This window comes from Lagopus leucura, unplaced genomic scaffold, assembly GCF_019238085.1.
Source record: "Lagopus leucura isolate 7727_CA_CO unplaced genomic scaffold, USGS_WTPT01 Super-Scaffold_100001, whole genome shotgun sequence".
Taxonomy (NCBI): Eukaryota; Metazoa; Chordata; class Aves; order Galliformes; family Phasianidae; genus Lagopus; species Lagopus leucura.
The window spans coordinates 57710314-57726450 of record NW_024962262.1 but is presented as its reverse complement, the minus strand read 5'-3'; the positions used below and the strand labels follow the sequence as shown (position 1 = coordinate 57726450).

The 16137-nt window shown below is 34.7% G+C and overlaps 1 protein-coding gene across 3 annotated transcripts in view; it reads right to left on the bottom strand.

Moving 5' to 3' along the window:
* Nucleotides 1-16137, bottom strand: part of MOSPD2 (motile sperm domain containing 2) — a 32239-nt gene that overhangs the window by 14909 nt on the left and 1193 nt on the right. For all 3 annotated transcript variants that reach the window (XM_042868126.1, XM_042868127.1, XM_042868129.1), the window contains 6 exons: nt 7913-8068; nt 7076-7162; nt 4470-4624; nt 2179-2239; nt 1447-1485; nt 283-407 (listed from right to left, as the gene is read on the bottom strand). In XM_042868126.1, coding sequence (XP_042724060.1) covers nt 283-407; nt 1447-1485; nt 2179-2239; nt 4470-4624; nt 7076-7162; nt 7913-8068 — 623 coding nt within the window. The remainder of the gene's footprint in view (nt 1-282; nt 408-1446; nt 1486-2178; nt 2240-4469; nt 4625-7075; nt 7163-7912; nt 8069-16137) is intronic.

The following is a 16137-nucleotide window of genomic DNA, read 5'->3' as shown; positions in this document are numbered from 1 at the left end:
GGGACAGGGTGTTTTTGTTGAAGATTTGAAAACAAGGCTCCCTGTGACTTGCAAATGAATAATTAAAATCATTCACAGAGCTGATTTCAGTACTTAAGACTGCAAGATACTAAATTCTCATAAAATTAATCCATTTTTTACTGATGTGACTTACAAACCATCACTCTGACAGAATCAAGGAATTTCATATCCATGAAGTGCCAAACTGTAACACCATATAAGTTATTAAATAAACATGCCTCAATTTAACACAAAAGGATGACGGAATGTTAATATACTTACAGTTCCACCCATGTGAGGTGGCAAATATTCTCCACTGATGTATTCCTGCACATCACTCTTGTTCGTGAATTTTAGCATACTTATTGCATCAGGGCCAAGCCAACCCTTCACAATTTTAAAAGCAGCTTTAAAGGGGAAAAAAAGATACACAAGTTTGTCAAGTTTTTTTGTTTTGTTGGTTTTTTTTGCAGGTAGATCTTACAAAAGTAGTACACTATACCCCATAAAACATGGTAATACCGGTTCTGAAAAAGTTAGAATGTGCAGACAAAGAAAAAAAAATATTACTTGTAAGAAAAATATTTTATATTAAAAAAACAAAAAAAAAAAAAAAAAAAAAAAAAAAAAAAAAAAAAAAAAAAAAAAACCACCCTTTTCTATAGTGGAATGAAGATAGACCACAGACTTTCAAAGGAAAGAGGATCTTTGATTTAGCCAGTGACTATTTCCCTGTCTTGGAATTTAAGTCCAGGAAGAAGAGAGCGGCACAGGGGAGAGGTGTAAAACAATTGTGTTTCAAGTCTGATTGAGGGAGATAGGAGAAGTTTTATATATTTTCTTCACAGTTGAAATATTTCGCTGCTTTAAATGGCTCTTACTTAGATTTGGAGTGGTTTTGAACACATCAATTATTTCATTAGTGGTAAAATATGAATACACAGAAAAAAGTATGGAGCTAACATAAAAATTAATCTGTGTGGCATAGATAAAAGAATAAGCTACTTATCATATGCATTATGGTTAAGAATATTAATTGAAGCACAAATCAACGTACACAATAATTACATGGACAAGGGTCATGTCATGTGTCTACCTGGAAGTGTACAACCTATATTTTTTTTTTTGACTGGTAAAAAGTATTTATCAATGATTATAGTGTTCCTAAATCATGAACTTGACTTTGAAAGGATTACAGCTGAAAACATTCAACAGACATTTATCAAAGTCTCCCAATTTTTTAAGATAAAAAGTGAACATGAGCTCCATTTAAAGTATAACCCAAAACAATGCCAGACAGAAAGACAGCACGTTAACTATGTAATAGGGTTAAAAACAACTGTTTAACAAATTCACCACTAAGCTAAAACAGAAAGCTGGAAAATGCTTCTTGTTTATACTAGGTTTAAGTTACAATCTTGGGGGAAAATAAACCAACTGACTTACCATTCATTATCCATGGCATTTCAAAGATCACTATCTTCGCTGAAAAGGTAAAGAAAAGGAAATAATCTGAATACTAAATGCATGCATTTCTCTGTTTAACATGAAGTGCAGCAGTAATAGTCATGTAGAAAGAGGAATATATATATATATATATATATATATATTAAAGTGTCACGTTTACTTCCTTGCAGAAGCCTTTGTTAATTGGTTTTTACTTGCTATATCTATTACTACAGAAAGACAGTAAGTGCTTTAAGTGAAAGACAACAAAAATGGCAGATTCCACAGTTTACAGACTTCTCTGGCTTACTACTTTCCAAATAACAAGGAACTAAGGGATAAAAAGGTTCATTTGATTTTATGTTCATAAATATATGCACAACAAATTCTTTGTATATCATTAAAAGCCAGCTGATCTTGGATGTATTGTAAATAAACTTCAGATTTGAAGTTGTGCTGATTCTTACAAGCACAAATATATTCTGAATCTATAGCATGCAGTTCAGCTTTATCAAAAAAGTCTGATCTTCTGCTATGGTTGAAACACTAGATTCCAAGGACAAGTCCTTAATTTATTTCCGAAAATGAGATAAAGTGTATGCAAAAATATTAATAAATAAATAAACTCTCTCCCCATCACTAATAATATTCGCAACTGCTCTTGTTATACACAAGTCTACTTTGTATCTCACATATACAAGTCTAACATTGTATCTCACATGAAATACTTACTAAGGAAGTTTGGATAATAGTCTGTAAAACAGTTGACAATAAAACGAACAAAGTCCAAGTCCTAAAATAAAAACAGAGTAAATAACTTAAATCAAAATATTAGAATACAAATTAGTTAAAATAAAGCACTTGAGAAACAGTGCAAAAGCAGTGACACTGTTATTACAGCCAGATTTTGTAATGAATGGTAACACAGCAAAGGGCAAAAAAGACATTGTATGAAACAGATATATACAATACTGTGAGGCATACCTTACTACAATACTTGAGTGAAGTGGAAAACCATAAATACTTCTATTTTCCCCGGCGCTTCTAACAGAAATGACCACAACTACAAAGGAGACTTCCAGAGGCAGAACAAAATGTATTATTGATAGAGGACCTAAAATCCTCTCATAAGAACAGCACAATGGACAACTGACTTCTGAAGTGATATAAACACTCTACTAAATACTTACAGATAAAGCAATAAAAAAAAAAACAAACAAACTGTAAGGACTGTCAACAAACTGAAAGCCTAATTAGTAGCTTCAGTAATTATAAAGTAACTGAAAGCTCAGATATCTCTGGAGGCAAAAGATAGCACTCTGCAGAAGTATTTATCTCAACTGGTAGTTGCTTGTACCAAAACAATATTTATCACTTAACAGCAATAAACACAGTGATAGATTTCCAAGTAATGATTAGAGTCTCCTGTGCATTAGCAAGCGAACTGCTCTCACTTCTGCTGTGTACCCAAAAGCAATACTATCAGCTATAAGGAGGTTGGATCCATTATTTTGATGAAAGTCCACAAACAAGAATTCAGATGTGAGCAGAGAATTTAATAACTGCATCGACTCTAGTTACCTGAAATGCTGCAACAAGGCATGAACCATCAGAATTACTTGACTGCATACTAATGAGAATAGCTGACATATGAGATGAGGCTATATTAACAATGGAGCAAACAAATGAAAAACCTTCTGGAAAACAGATTAAAACCTCAAGCTGTTTTAGGATAAAATCTATCAAGTACTCTATGTGGCTACCAACTGATATTAAAAGAAATCCCTAGCAAAGTGAGACTGTGCAATGGAAGACTTATAAACAGCACTTGCTGAGACTGTCTTTGGGAGCCTCAAAAACAATAGAGAGAAGCTGAATTCATGGAGAATTCTGAATAAATATTCTGAAGAAAAAGAAAATCGAGGAGGCTGTGATTTTTATTTTTTTTTTAAACATAAGGGAAATAATAGACTTTTGTGTTTCTGTTATACAAAAATACAAATTGCTCAACTAGTATCTTTTGGGTATGGATAGACAGTTCTCAAATCAGAGGTGAAAACATCAACTCTGAATCGAAAAACTGAGTTATCCTATACTTATTTGTAAAACTGTCTTCTCTGATGTTTGTGGCCCTATACTGCATGACTGCAAGGACCTAAGGCAATATTAGGTTTTGCTCATTTCGTCAGGCATTTCTACCACATAAAAAAAAGAAAGATGCCATTCAATCAAACAATGGGCAAGATCTCCAACTTAAGAATCTAAACTATTTTAGATTGTGAAGTGTGTTCTAGAAAATTAATTGCTCTGCTGAATTAAGCTGAAGAGAACACCACAGAACTCCACAGGCAGTTACTCAAAAGTTATTTTCAGAAGAGATCACTGTTTTCAAAGATGTCAGCTACTGCATCTACAGGTCTGAGTACTTCACCATTACCACATTTTTCCATCCCTCACTCTTGACAGATTTTGCTTTGTTGAGGAAAAAAAAAAAAAAACCAACAAAAAACACAATGAAGCCTGAACTACTGAGAATGAAGCTACAACTATATTCACAACAAAAGAGGGCTCAGCCTATTGCCTTTTGGGTGCTTAAAAATGAAGTCCTGCTATTGTTATCCATAACAATTGATAAACCAAACTGGTAAGTAACTACTGCACAGGAATCATTTTGACTCAGTCATTTATCAAATTAAAAGTTTTCAGTGTACTACATCAAATATAATGTGATATGCAGGAGCACGTAATATTAAACAAATTTTAATATGCAAGAAAGAATTCCAGAAATTGCTTATGTCACAGGAACAAGCCCTACTCATTTGCTGTGAGTAACTGCTATGTTACTTAGGTTTAAAAGACTGCACAGATAATCATCTTCTGCTATGGAGAAACACAGAATCACAGAATTGCAGTGGTTGGAAGGTGCCTCAAGAGATCATTCAGTCCAACGAAAGCAGATACTCTACAGTAGAAAATAATTCAAAAAGCAAGCAGGAAAAAAAAAAAGCAATAAGCATACTTACTATGTGACTGATTCCTGTTTCAGCCATGTCAAATACCACTGTTAAGGGCTTTCCATGATCTCTCTTGGCATAATGTTCTAACCAGAAAGCTACGAGTTTCTTTTTATCAAGTTGCTGTTTTTGATCCCTTACATGAAGTTTCACTTTGAACCAAACTGGTGAAAGGAGAAAGAAGCACAGAAAAAAATGAACCAAGGAAGCAAAATTAATTGAAGCCATTACTTGTATAACTACATAGATGCACTGTGAAATTTACCAATGCCTCAGTGCCTGTACTCCAACTAAAGATTCTACCGTGACACTGAACAGTCAGTGGGACAACTATATATTTTTCCTTTTTCTTCCTAACATCTTTTGTATTAAGACAAAAAGCCAAGAATTGCAGAAGACAAGGAACAGCAGATAAGGAAAACACTCTTCATGCACCTTTTAAAGACTTTTACTACTTATCAAGAAAATTAATTAATTATTTAAAATTAAATACATGTTGTCCTTGGCTATCATGACCTGTACGTTATTCCAAGTATTGCTGTGGTTGACCTTTACATTTTTTTTCTGCCTAAATTTTCTGTACTGTTGAAGTTGGCATGTTCTGAACAGAACTATACGTGCATTATTCTAAATTACATAAAAAGCAACAGACCTTCTTAAAATAAAATCAAGAAATCCAGAAGATGAGTAACATTACTTCAATAAAAGCCTGATATTTAATCTTCTGGAATAAGAAATGACTCACAGAGACAAGTTTATCTTGTAAGAAGCTGATTTCCAAGTAACAGACTTCATAAGAATGCCTGAAACCAAATGACTGGTTATACTATGAAGTGATAGAAGTATTCAAGAGGTCCAACATGAAACACACTCATTTTCGGTACCTCTTCAACAGAAAAATAGACAAGTCCTAGAAATAACTGTAGATGCATTAACATTTCTCTCCCTGAAACCTAGAAAAGTTTTATATAAAATAATACTTTTTTCCTGTCAATGTCTTTTACTTCCTTAAGTTCATTCTATGAATTGCATGGAAGAAAATTTTCCACTTCACAAACAAAAAAAAAAAAAAAAAAAAAAAGATTTAAGTGTAATACATTAACTGAATTCTCTAAATTTCAGAAAGATACTCTATTTAAAGTATTTAAAGCAGAACTCTCATGAAAGTAACCAACATTTTTCAAAGAATTTCTATCTAGTTTAAAATATCTACTTCTGATAATGGTGAAAATAGAGCATATGGCACAAGAAACATTTCTCAAATGCTACTTAATCAGTAACTCTTAACTACTGTACAATCTGAATTTGCATGCTGAGATATTCTCAATAGCTAACGTTCCTTGAAGAAACAATTGGGGGTGGGAAATAGAGACATTAATTATCAGTGACAATAAAGTAAAAATGTTATTCAGTGATCTGATTTGCACACATTCTTGTCATGAGACAGTTCCACAGTTTTCTCAGTTTTCATCAAAATAAGTTTGTCTTATTACTTTACTTTCCAATTTCACCAAATTGAACCAACCAGTATAATCACATTCAGCTTTTTAAGTAAATACTATAAAAATGTATCATCACCACTTATCCTTGATAAGTTACCTTGGAAGACTAAACGAAAATCATGAAGCATAATACAGCAATTGTTCACAAAGCACTCATAACTTACATGGATAAGATAAAATTCTTGACAAAATAGACCCTTGGAATAGAAACTGTACTTTTCTGGTCACAGTACTGTTAGAAAACCAGCGGGTTAGTTCTTTAAACTCAGTTGTTTATAAGAGACAAGGCTGCAAATCTATTTTTGGATGAAAAAACAGTTTTGGCAAAAGAAGAAAAAGCACAATTTTAGATTTGAAGATCTATTTTCCTCCCGTCTTTGGTTCAAGATTGTTTGCATAGTCTACTAGGTGATTTTTCTTAAGTCGTCGTCCTTTTTTTTTTTTTTTTTTAATAGTTTTTAAGGTTATTTACTTTTAATTGCATGAGATGATGTAACAAATTCAGTAACAGAAAATGATATTGCCTATATTGCCCATCTACATACAACAGTCAAGTAAAAGTCAAGAGTATTTCAGGAAATACCTACTGTTGCTCTACACATTTTATTCCTTACTCCTCAGTTAAACATACAATTCAGGATTTCATTCTCCAAGAGTTTTCAGCTGCTCACAGTATTACTGAATATTCCTGCGTCATAAGAACACAAAAAAAATTTGCAAACCACTGCAAATATGTGAGAGCTGTATGTGGGCTGTCAGAAAAGCAGCAGCAAATGAAGCTCTGCAGTTATCAACACTTACTCTACTTATATATGCATTACAGTAGATACAGAAATAATGCGCTTCAACAGAGAAGGTAAAAACTTTGGCAGTTAGGATTAAAGGCTTATGGTTCTTGAAAATTGCTGAAAAAGTTTGCTTATTTCACTTCTGTAATCCACAGAAGATACCACACTGACTGAAAGTCATCAACTTCTAATCTCTTTTAGTAAAAACCGCTGCCAATACCTTTGTTCTTTTAGTTTCAAATAACTTCTTCTCCAAAACAGATGCTGCTAAAATGCTTAGAAAAAAAGTAATACAGGATGACTGATTATGTTTTGTGTAACTTACATAATTTATAGCCTTCTTTATCATATCCATGCAGAAAGAGGGCACCACTTTCAAACAACCATTTTGGAAGGACAGATTCAGACAAATCTGCAAAGCCAAATGAAAGATCATTTCAACAATCAAGTTAATAATTACTTCTCTGTTAAAAATGCAAAAATCCATCAACAAAATACAGAAGTGCCTTTGTAAGCATCCATCCAAGACATATGCAAACATAATACAAAAATGGGGCTAATTTGAGAATTTTACTATCTTCTTCCTCTCAAGCTGCACAGCAGGATTGAGGTAAAGATTTGAATAAGATTTAGAAGAAAGAAAAAAAAATACTGCCATGTTTAGTTTTAGGCCCATATCTACAGCCGTTCATGCTTTATCCTTTTTTAAATCAGACTGTACATTCTTGTAAAGTTCATCTTCAAAACACTCCCATGAAACAAAAATGTACACTTATTCTACCTAGAGTATCAAGCCATTGTTGCAGGTAGCAAAACATTTGACCTGACTGTTATTTGAATTTATTATTATTTTGAGGTCCATTTTAGTCGTGGGGGAATTAAGAGGTTGAGCCCCTGCAATTACACAAAGAAAACTAAAGATAGCTACTTTCCTTCTTCCCCTTGCAAGACATAAAGAAGTACAGCTTGATGATAAGAGCAGCTAAGTTTTAGAAACCCAATTTTCTAAATGGGGTTAAAAAAAAAAGTTACTGCTTAGTACTCCGTGGTATTTATACAATATTTAAGAGCAAGAGCCTTAAAGAAACTAGAGACAAAGGTTAGATGCAGCTCAAAAGGAAAACAACATACATCATCACAAGAATTACATAACACAGCTTACCATTGACAGCATATTCTTTCCTCCACTGAAAGCTCTCGTCAATCATCTTCAATGTATCATCCACAACGTCATGACGCCAAATCAGGTAATTTTCAACCCATTTGTCATCTTGCTGAAGTCTTTCCACATCTCTAGAATCGTACTTATCTGATTTATCTAGCAAACAAAATAACTATTGTAAGAATATAGCATTTGCAATGCATATACAAAAAGGAGATTCGTAATGTTTCAACCCTACTTCATATACTACATATAAAGACTTTCTTTCAGTCCCATCATTTAGCAGATAAAAGTTTTCAATTATTTTCTTACGCTATCTACTGTGAAGATATTTAGAAACACTACCAGATTATTCTCAGTAGAAAAATAATTTGTGATTCTTATTCAAATTAAAAAAAAAAAAAAACCACCAAAAAAAAAAACCACACCAAAACATCAGAAATAGAGAAGATGGGGGGGGAGGGAAGTACAGTTCTTCAAAGACAAAACCAAGTTTGTCTGCTTAACACGTAAGCAGGCACACAGTCTGAGTACTGGTGGGTACCCATATACCAAGAATTAGGTAGCTTAAGCTTGTGCTGTCTAACTTACAGGCATCATCACAATGACAGACCAAGAAGTGTCAGAACAGATATATAAAAATGACTACATTTGATTGTGCTTTATATATCATCACATTAGATATTTCCTTTAAAAAGATTTTATACTTGGCATAGACTGTTACTTTAGTGAAAACAAAATGAAGCACTCAGTATGAAACAGAAGCTTCTGCTACTCTTTGCTTTATTACAACTATTTATCCCCAGCATGGTTTTTGTTGTTGCTGTTGTTTTTTAAACAGGTAAGTTTGTTACAAAAATGCCAAAGTGAATCTAGTTTTATTGAAGATATGCTTAAAGAACACCACCTATGTTTTTACTTCAATGTTCCTCTTTTGCCTTACAGTCTGCATTCATTGGAATGTAAATGAAGCAAGAAAATTGAAACAGGCTCCTGAAGGCAACAGACACTGATAAGCATCTCTTTGCTGATCACCAAAACACATAAGCTCACTTGAACTGGTCAGTGATTTGCTCCGTTCATTTTCAGGGTGAGAAATTTTAACAATAGTTCTTAATTAGATGTTACTTTTGCACATAGTTGAAAATTGTTCTTCAGCAGCAATCAATTCTAAGAAACTACTTTTAGGCAGAGCCATCACAGTTGAATTAAGTATTTCTAACTGCTAGTGGATGGTTTAGGGATACCTACTTCAATCAGAAACCTTAACTCAGAGGAACACACTAAGAAAAGCACTAAGTTCTGCTAATATTTTTAATTCCATGGAGCTACATGTCAAGATAGCACTTCACTGATATTTTAATTTACAGTCTCAGTTTCCTGCCACACAATCAATTTAAAATATAAGAGTAAGCAAGAATTTTAAATGCATCCATCCACTCAGATTGCAGCTTTTTTCCCCCCCCCCCCCCCGTGCACATCTTGACATCTAACTGCTTTTCACATGCATTATTCGCTTTGTTTCCTCTTCTTCATTATGTTTCAAGCGTTTGCTTCCTTTGACCCCATCCTACTACCTTACCTCGTTCCTTAGCCAAGCCTAGAGTCAATCCCACTTCCTTAGTTCCCTTCCTGCCCGTCAGCCTATTACCCCCTAAAAGCTCTTTCAGTTCCTTCTCTGATCATTTCCATAATCACATCAGACAACTTGCTCCCTGTATTCTGACTAAGCACAGGTCTGAATACCCAACACATGACAGCCTGAAATGCTCTTCAACTTCTCTGTGGATCTAGGTCAGCCACAGGCAGAAAAAGTTGCGAAGATTTTGCATATTTAGTTCTGCAAAGTCTAAACTGCTTATTTGAAACTTTATTATTCCTGAAATGATTTACGATTTGGATAGTTTTGCCTGAGAAAGACTAACAGTATCTAGTTTCAAGTTAGAATGAAAAATAACAACAGAGAGAAGAAAGGTGACCTGCAGGAACCAACCCCAGCTGACACCATAGCTATTTTGCAAATTCAAACAGGTCACTAAATCAGGTTTTAAAAAGTCAAAAAGGTAGAAAGACTCCACATCATCTTCTGGTGTAGCATGCACTCAGTCCAAATCCCCTTCAAAGATGCTACAATATACAGTAGCTAAGCTGCCAGATCCACCATGAGCTACAGTAAAAGTAGCACTGGCTTCTCTTAGCCTTGGAGTATTAGCTATCCCTCTGCCATGGACTTATTGAATATGCCATGCTGGCTACCTGTACCATTTATGACTACTCATAGCCACAGCAAACCAGGGCTTTGAAATACAAAACACTTAATTCACATCAGCGTTACATATCTAGCACAGTAACTTACAACTACTACTGCTATCAATCAAAATGATATCAAAATGCTTGCCCAAGACCCATTCCATATACATCCTATTTGTAAAGGGGATTTAAATATTGCATAAATAAAGAAAAAAAGCACACACACCACAAAGCAGAAACTAAAAGGATTCACACTGTTTTTTGAGGCTCCTTCTGCACACATTACATATTTGGGAGTACAACTATCAAAAGAGTGACAGAATAGTACATCTTGTATCAAATAATAATTTAAATACACTTGCACATTTTGTGGAAGGTGCTTCATAATACTCATTTCTGGGCCACCAACAGATTTTCCCAAACTCTGAACTTACAGAATATTGAAAAACAGAAATTTAACTTAATCCATGCTTTACAAAACTGAAAGTAAAAGAATGTAGAAAACATGGTATACAAACTTTTAAAATCAAAGGCAAAGAAAGCTGGATTGACAGGTAAGGAAACCAGAAAACTGAGTTCCCTCTCACCCTCTTCAGCCACTAAACTCAACAAGGTGGCACACAGTATGAATTTAATTCCAAATCAGAAGCAACCAGTCAAATTCTGCCTCCGCATGCACTTGTAGAACACCCTTATTTTAGTCAAGGAAGCACAGCAAGACTTGATAGAGCAACATGAGCACTGACTGCTGTTTTAACCTTACCTGATTTATCCAATTCTCGCTAGAAAATAAATAAAATTTAGAATGAGAATGTGAATCCAAAATAGAAGTGTAGTATATCACGCATAAAACAATGATTTGAAGTCATTCCAGTAATCCAGTCACAGAAAATACATCTGTTTAAGGGAGGAACTGCTCTTCAAATCTCTGCATGGCTCATAACTCTATAGGCATCTGGAAACTTATTTTCAAACAACACTATTAAAAAATCAGAATGCTTCTAAATTCAAGTTAATCATGCAACATTTAAATGCAGTTACTGAATTATTGGAAGTTACTGGATTCAAAATAGAATAAACTGAAAGTAAATCCTTCTCATTCTCAAAATATAGTTTACACACATTCTGCATCACAGCAGTTAGTAGGATAAAATGAAGCACAAGTGGAGGAGCACTGAAATGGAAACTCAAATGGAACTATAAATTGTATCTGAAGTAAGGTACTTCAATCTCTAAGCCCAATCACATAACACCTGTCAACATCTCTTTACGGTTTAATTAGTTTGGTGGGGGTTTTTTTTGCCCCTACTAGCAAGTTAAACACTTGGCTTCTCACACATGCAGAGCTACCCCACTGAGTTTGGTCAGCCCCTACTCAGGAAGGTGGGCATCTCTACCATTTGTCCATAATCAACATCTTCTAAGTTATTTCTATTTAATCTGAAGGGAAGCAAGGAGCGTTCCATGCAATGGTGTTCACAGCTTCTTCTGTTCAGTTAACAAAAGCTGCAAACTCAGTAACAGCACCAAGCTTTTGTTGAACATTTCATAGCTAAGAAATGAGTCTATAAGCATGGAAGCCTGGTTTCTCCTTCAACTTAAAGAGAGCCACCCCCCACTATCTTGCAGAGGAGCCCCACAGATAGTGGAAAAGTCAAAGCAGGAACATGGCAAGAATCTTTTCCTGAGCTGCGTAGTGACTAACCAAGCTCAGATCCAGAAAAGAGAAAGGACATACTGCTTACCTAATTGGATTTTTACCAGAGAGTGTATGTATGTATATACATACACACATACATAAATATATATATATATATATATGTACATATATTTAAAATTGGTTTAAATATATTATACAATAGTCAAAAAAGAAAGTAGAGGAAGTCGAAACTAGTTCTCTTCACAACTAACAAGCCTTCAGAAAACTGAAAGAGCAAAAAGATGGATCAGATCCCACATACAACTTTTAAGGTTTCAAACTTCATGATCTTGTTTAACCTTTTTAAAAAAAAGACAGCAACTTCAAATTACTTCCATTTTCTCATTGAACATTTAAGGTAACTGGAAAGCAGAAAAACCTCATTTTGACCAGCCACTTCTTCCCATTACTCAGCTTCCTTTTTTCTTGTCTAAGTGCAGGGTTCTGATTTACATTATTTTGGTTTGTTGGGGACACATCCTGCTCTATTAATAGGTATTGTCTTCCAGTTGAGAAAACTAAGGTCAAACTATGATTTAATTATCGTCTTCTAAGACAGAAGTCTCTATACTACTACTACAACACAAAACCACTCAAACTCCAAAAATCGTGTAAAACCAAAGAAACAAGTACTTTCACAACACTTTCTTTCTATTTTTTGTGCAAGTTTCATCTATGTTACCAGGAGATAAAACTGCATAATGTTTTCTTTAAGAAATTTTTAAGAGAAGCGATAGAAATTTCACAAGATTCAACAAGAATAGAAAAAATATAAGACTGGAAAATACGAGACAGAAAAAGACGCAGTACAGTTAATTTCCACACTAAGATATCCCAGAGAAGTTAATAATTTACAATCTCTAATAACTCCTCCCTCTGGGAAGAAAACTATCTAGAAAAGATGTTATAGAATAGAAGTCACATACAAAGCCAAGAAGCAGGGATGGCACCTACATACCTACATAAAAAAAAAATCACCCCAAACCACTTTGTTACACTACAGAATTGGAATAGGCAGTAAACAAGCCTTTCAGTTTAACTAACACTGTTCTAAATGATATTTCAGTCAAGAAGCCTTGTGTCTGAAACTGTCATAATTTTTCCTCTAGTCATAGCCAGGAAAAGGAAACCCACTGTTAGAAGTCAAAAGTCAATTACATGTTAAGTACTTTAACCACACAGATTTGTGCCTTCAATTGTTAAGTGAGGAAATCTGCAAGGCTGAAAGCAGTTTAAAAATGTCTGTAGCCATGCAGGGACTGAAATGAGGAAAACAAAATCACTTCCACCCAATAAGGAGCTGTTCCAATTCAACAAAATAAAACTAAAAGATATAAATAAAATATCTGCCTCCAAAAGAGATAAGTTTAAAATTTCAGCAAAAATGTCCAATCTCAGTGATTCTAAAATTTACTTTCAACAGGAAGGTCAGACATCGGTATCACAGCTTTCTATACAAGTCTGCTTGCTAACCTGTTCATACAAGTTTCCTATCTTACCCTTCCAACACTTCTCAGTCTTAAAGCCAAGAATCTGTAAAAACAAATTTTTCAGAGCATAAATAAGGAAGGTATTCAAAACATTATCCTAACAGTTTTCAACAAGTCATATCACCAAGCTGTTTTGAGAATGGCACATACAACCTAGAACTGTATTTGCATTTGACCAATTTGATTTAACATTTTGCTATTGGCTTAAAGTCATGACGAAATTTCATCTTTAAGCTGCTGTGGGAAACGTCTTCTTCAAAGCTGTTTTTTTTTTTTTTTTTTCCTGAAAATTAAGCTTTAAATAAAGTAAAAATGAAGAGGATGCAAATAGGGAGGGAGAAGGAATACAGACAAAAGAAATATGCAAAGAGAAGAGTGGAAAAACAGAATTCTTGACTAAAAAGTTCTACAAAGATTTTATCACAAATAATTCCCATTGAACATTAAAATGAAAATTAATAGTCCAGGAACAACATGTAGTTTCAGTAATCCTTTAACAAGTAAAATCCACTGAAGAATGAGACAAAACTGTTTGCTAGAAAACACTGCCAGTACCAGTCAGTGCTGGACAATAATCACCTTTTTTCATTGTTTCTGTCACCACCCAGATCATTTACATTTATCAGCTCTCACAAAGAACCCACAGACAGAAGAGAAATCAGGCCCCAAACTGCCAGAATAAGGCACTGTCCACTTACCACAAACAGCACTAAGAGAAACTTTCACATGCTGAAATGCAAGGGCTTTAATTACTACTAGGAAAAACATTCTTCACATGCTCTGAAGTTTTGTTTTCCAAACACAGACAGCATTCACCATGGACAACAGAAAAAAAAGCAAACAATCAAGCAACACAAGATCTCAGTTAACAAAAAGTGCTGTTCTGAAGTAGGATTCACAGTGGCCAAGTTTTCCTTCTAGATCCCCTGAGAGGCCACAAGTTCAGCAATGTTAGCAAGAAACTTCCCACGCAAACTTCACGGAGATGAGCCACTAAGGTTCTTGTACACTATTTTCCAAACTGTATCTGACTATTAAAAGGATTCTTTTACTTAGTCACATGGATGTGACAGCTGTTCAGATGTTTAATCCAATAAATGGATTTCTAGAGCTTCTAGTTGAAAATTTTCAAGGCAGAATGGGAGAAGTCAAGACTGCAGTGTTTAAGTTGGTCGTAACTTTTATGTAAGATATTCCTCCACGTATTAGTTGTAGTAGTTCATATAAGACTTTTCTGAACCATCTATAAACTTCAAAATGTTCTGAATTAATTGAAAACATTGTATTCTGTCAATGAATGATTTCAACCAAAATAAGGACTTAAAAAGGCCCTTTAAATTTTCATTTCACAACAATACACAGTACTCCAAATCATCCCAGCATAATATCCATTAGAAAATCTGCCTGCATGAGGGGAATCCAGCAACAAGAGTTTCAAGAAGTGATTCTTTCCTATTATAATGCAATCACAAAGTCTCAGGAATAATCAGGACCACTGCTTTCCTCAGAGGGAGAATAAAACAGTTGAAGCTGTAACTTCCTAGAAATATAAGCATCCTGAAAATTTTGCTCAAGTTTCAACACTTGCAGCTCACCTGAAAAAGGAATTAGATTCACTCTATAGAGGCTCACTATTCCAGAACCACACTGAACTTTCTGTGAACGTATTAGTTTCTCAGTGTACCCTGACAGCAGCTTTACTTTTTTAAGGAGACTACAATTGCTCAATATCAAGCAACCATTTGCACCTTTAGAACACAGGAAGTTGCATGGATCCAAGCCCCTTCAGAGTTCCTTTCAACTAAGAGAAAAGATTAAAATACATACATATATATATATATGTGTGTTTCTTAGAACATGCACAATAAAGGTAGGAGGACCATAAACACACTGAAACTTTGTGGTTTTCATACTTTAAATGGGTGTGACAACATTAATTTGCTTGTGGCATTCCTAAATTTTAGATAGGGTTTAAAAAAAAAAAAAAAATTCTTGAAAGGGTAAGATCCCTAAACCAAAACCCAAAAAAGGACTTACTAAGGAAGTGCATGCTCAAAACACTGCAGAGATTATAGTTTCCCATGCAACAATAATGTGTTATTTTAATGACTCTTAACAACCAGTCAAACAGAGGCTTCATTACAGCTACAGCTAAGTAGCATGGAGGTACATGGAGTTGCAGGTTTCTAAGGGGAATACTTCTATGAAAACAGGCTGAGGGAGCCAAGCTTGTTCAGCTGGGAGATGAGAAGGCTACAGGGAGACCGTCTTTTGATACTTGAAGGGAGCTTATGAACATGAAGGAGACTGTTTTTTTACATGGGCATGTAGCAATAGAACAAGAGGGAATTACTTCAAATTGAAAGAGTGGAAATTTAGGTTAGACATTAGGATGAGATTCTTTGCTCAGAGGTTGGTGAGGCGCTGGCACAGCTGCCCAGAGAAGCTGTGGTGCCCCATCCCTGGAGGCGCTCAAGGCCAGGTTGGATGGGGCCCTGGGCAGCTGAGCTGGTGGGGGGCAGCCCTGCCCATGGCAGGGGCTGGGAGAGCTGTGAGGTTCCTTCCAACCCAAGTCATTCTGTGATTCCATGATTAAGGAAAAAAAAAAAAAAAAAAAAAAAAAACAACCAAAAACCAATATAAAATAAACAGCAAATGTAACTCTAGCATAATAGATACATCTACCATAAAACACACACACACAATGAATTAACTGGAATCATCAACAGCAAAAATAATTTATAGTTTAAGATGATTCTTCATTCTTCTTCATTCTCTTGTTTTAT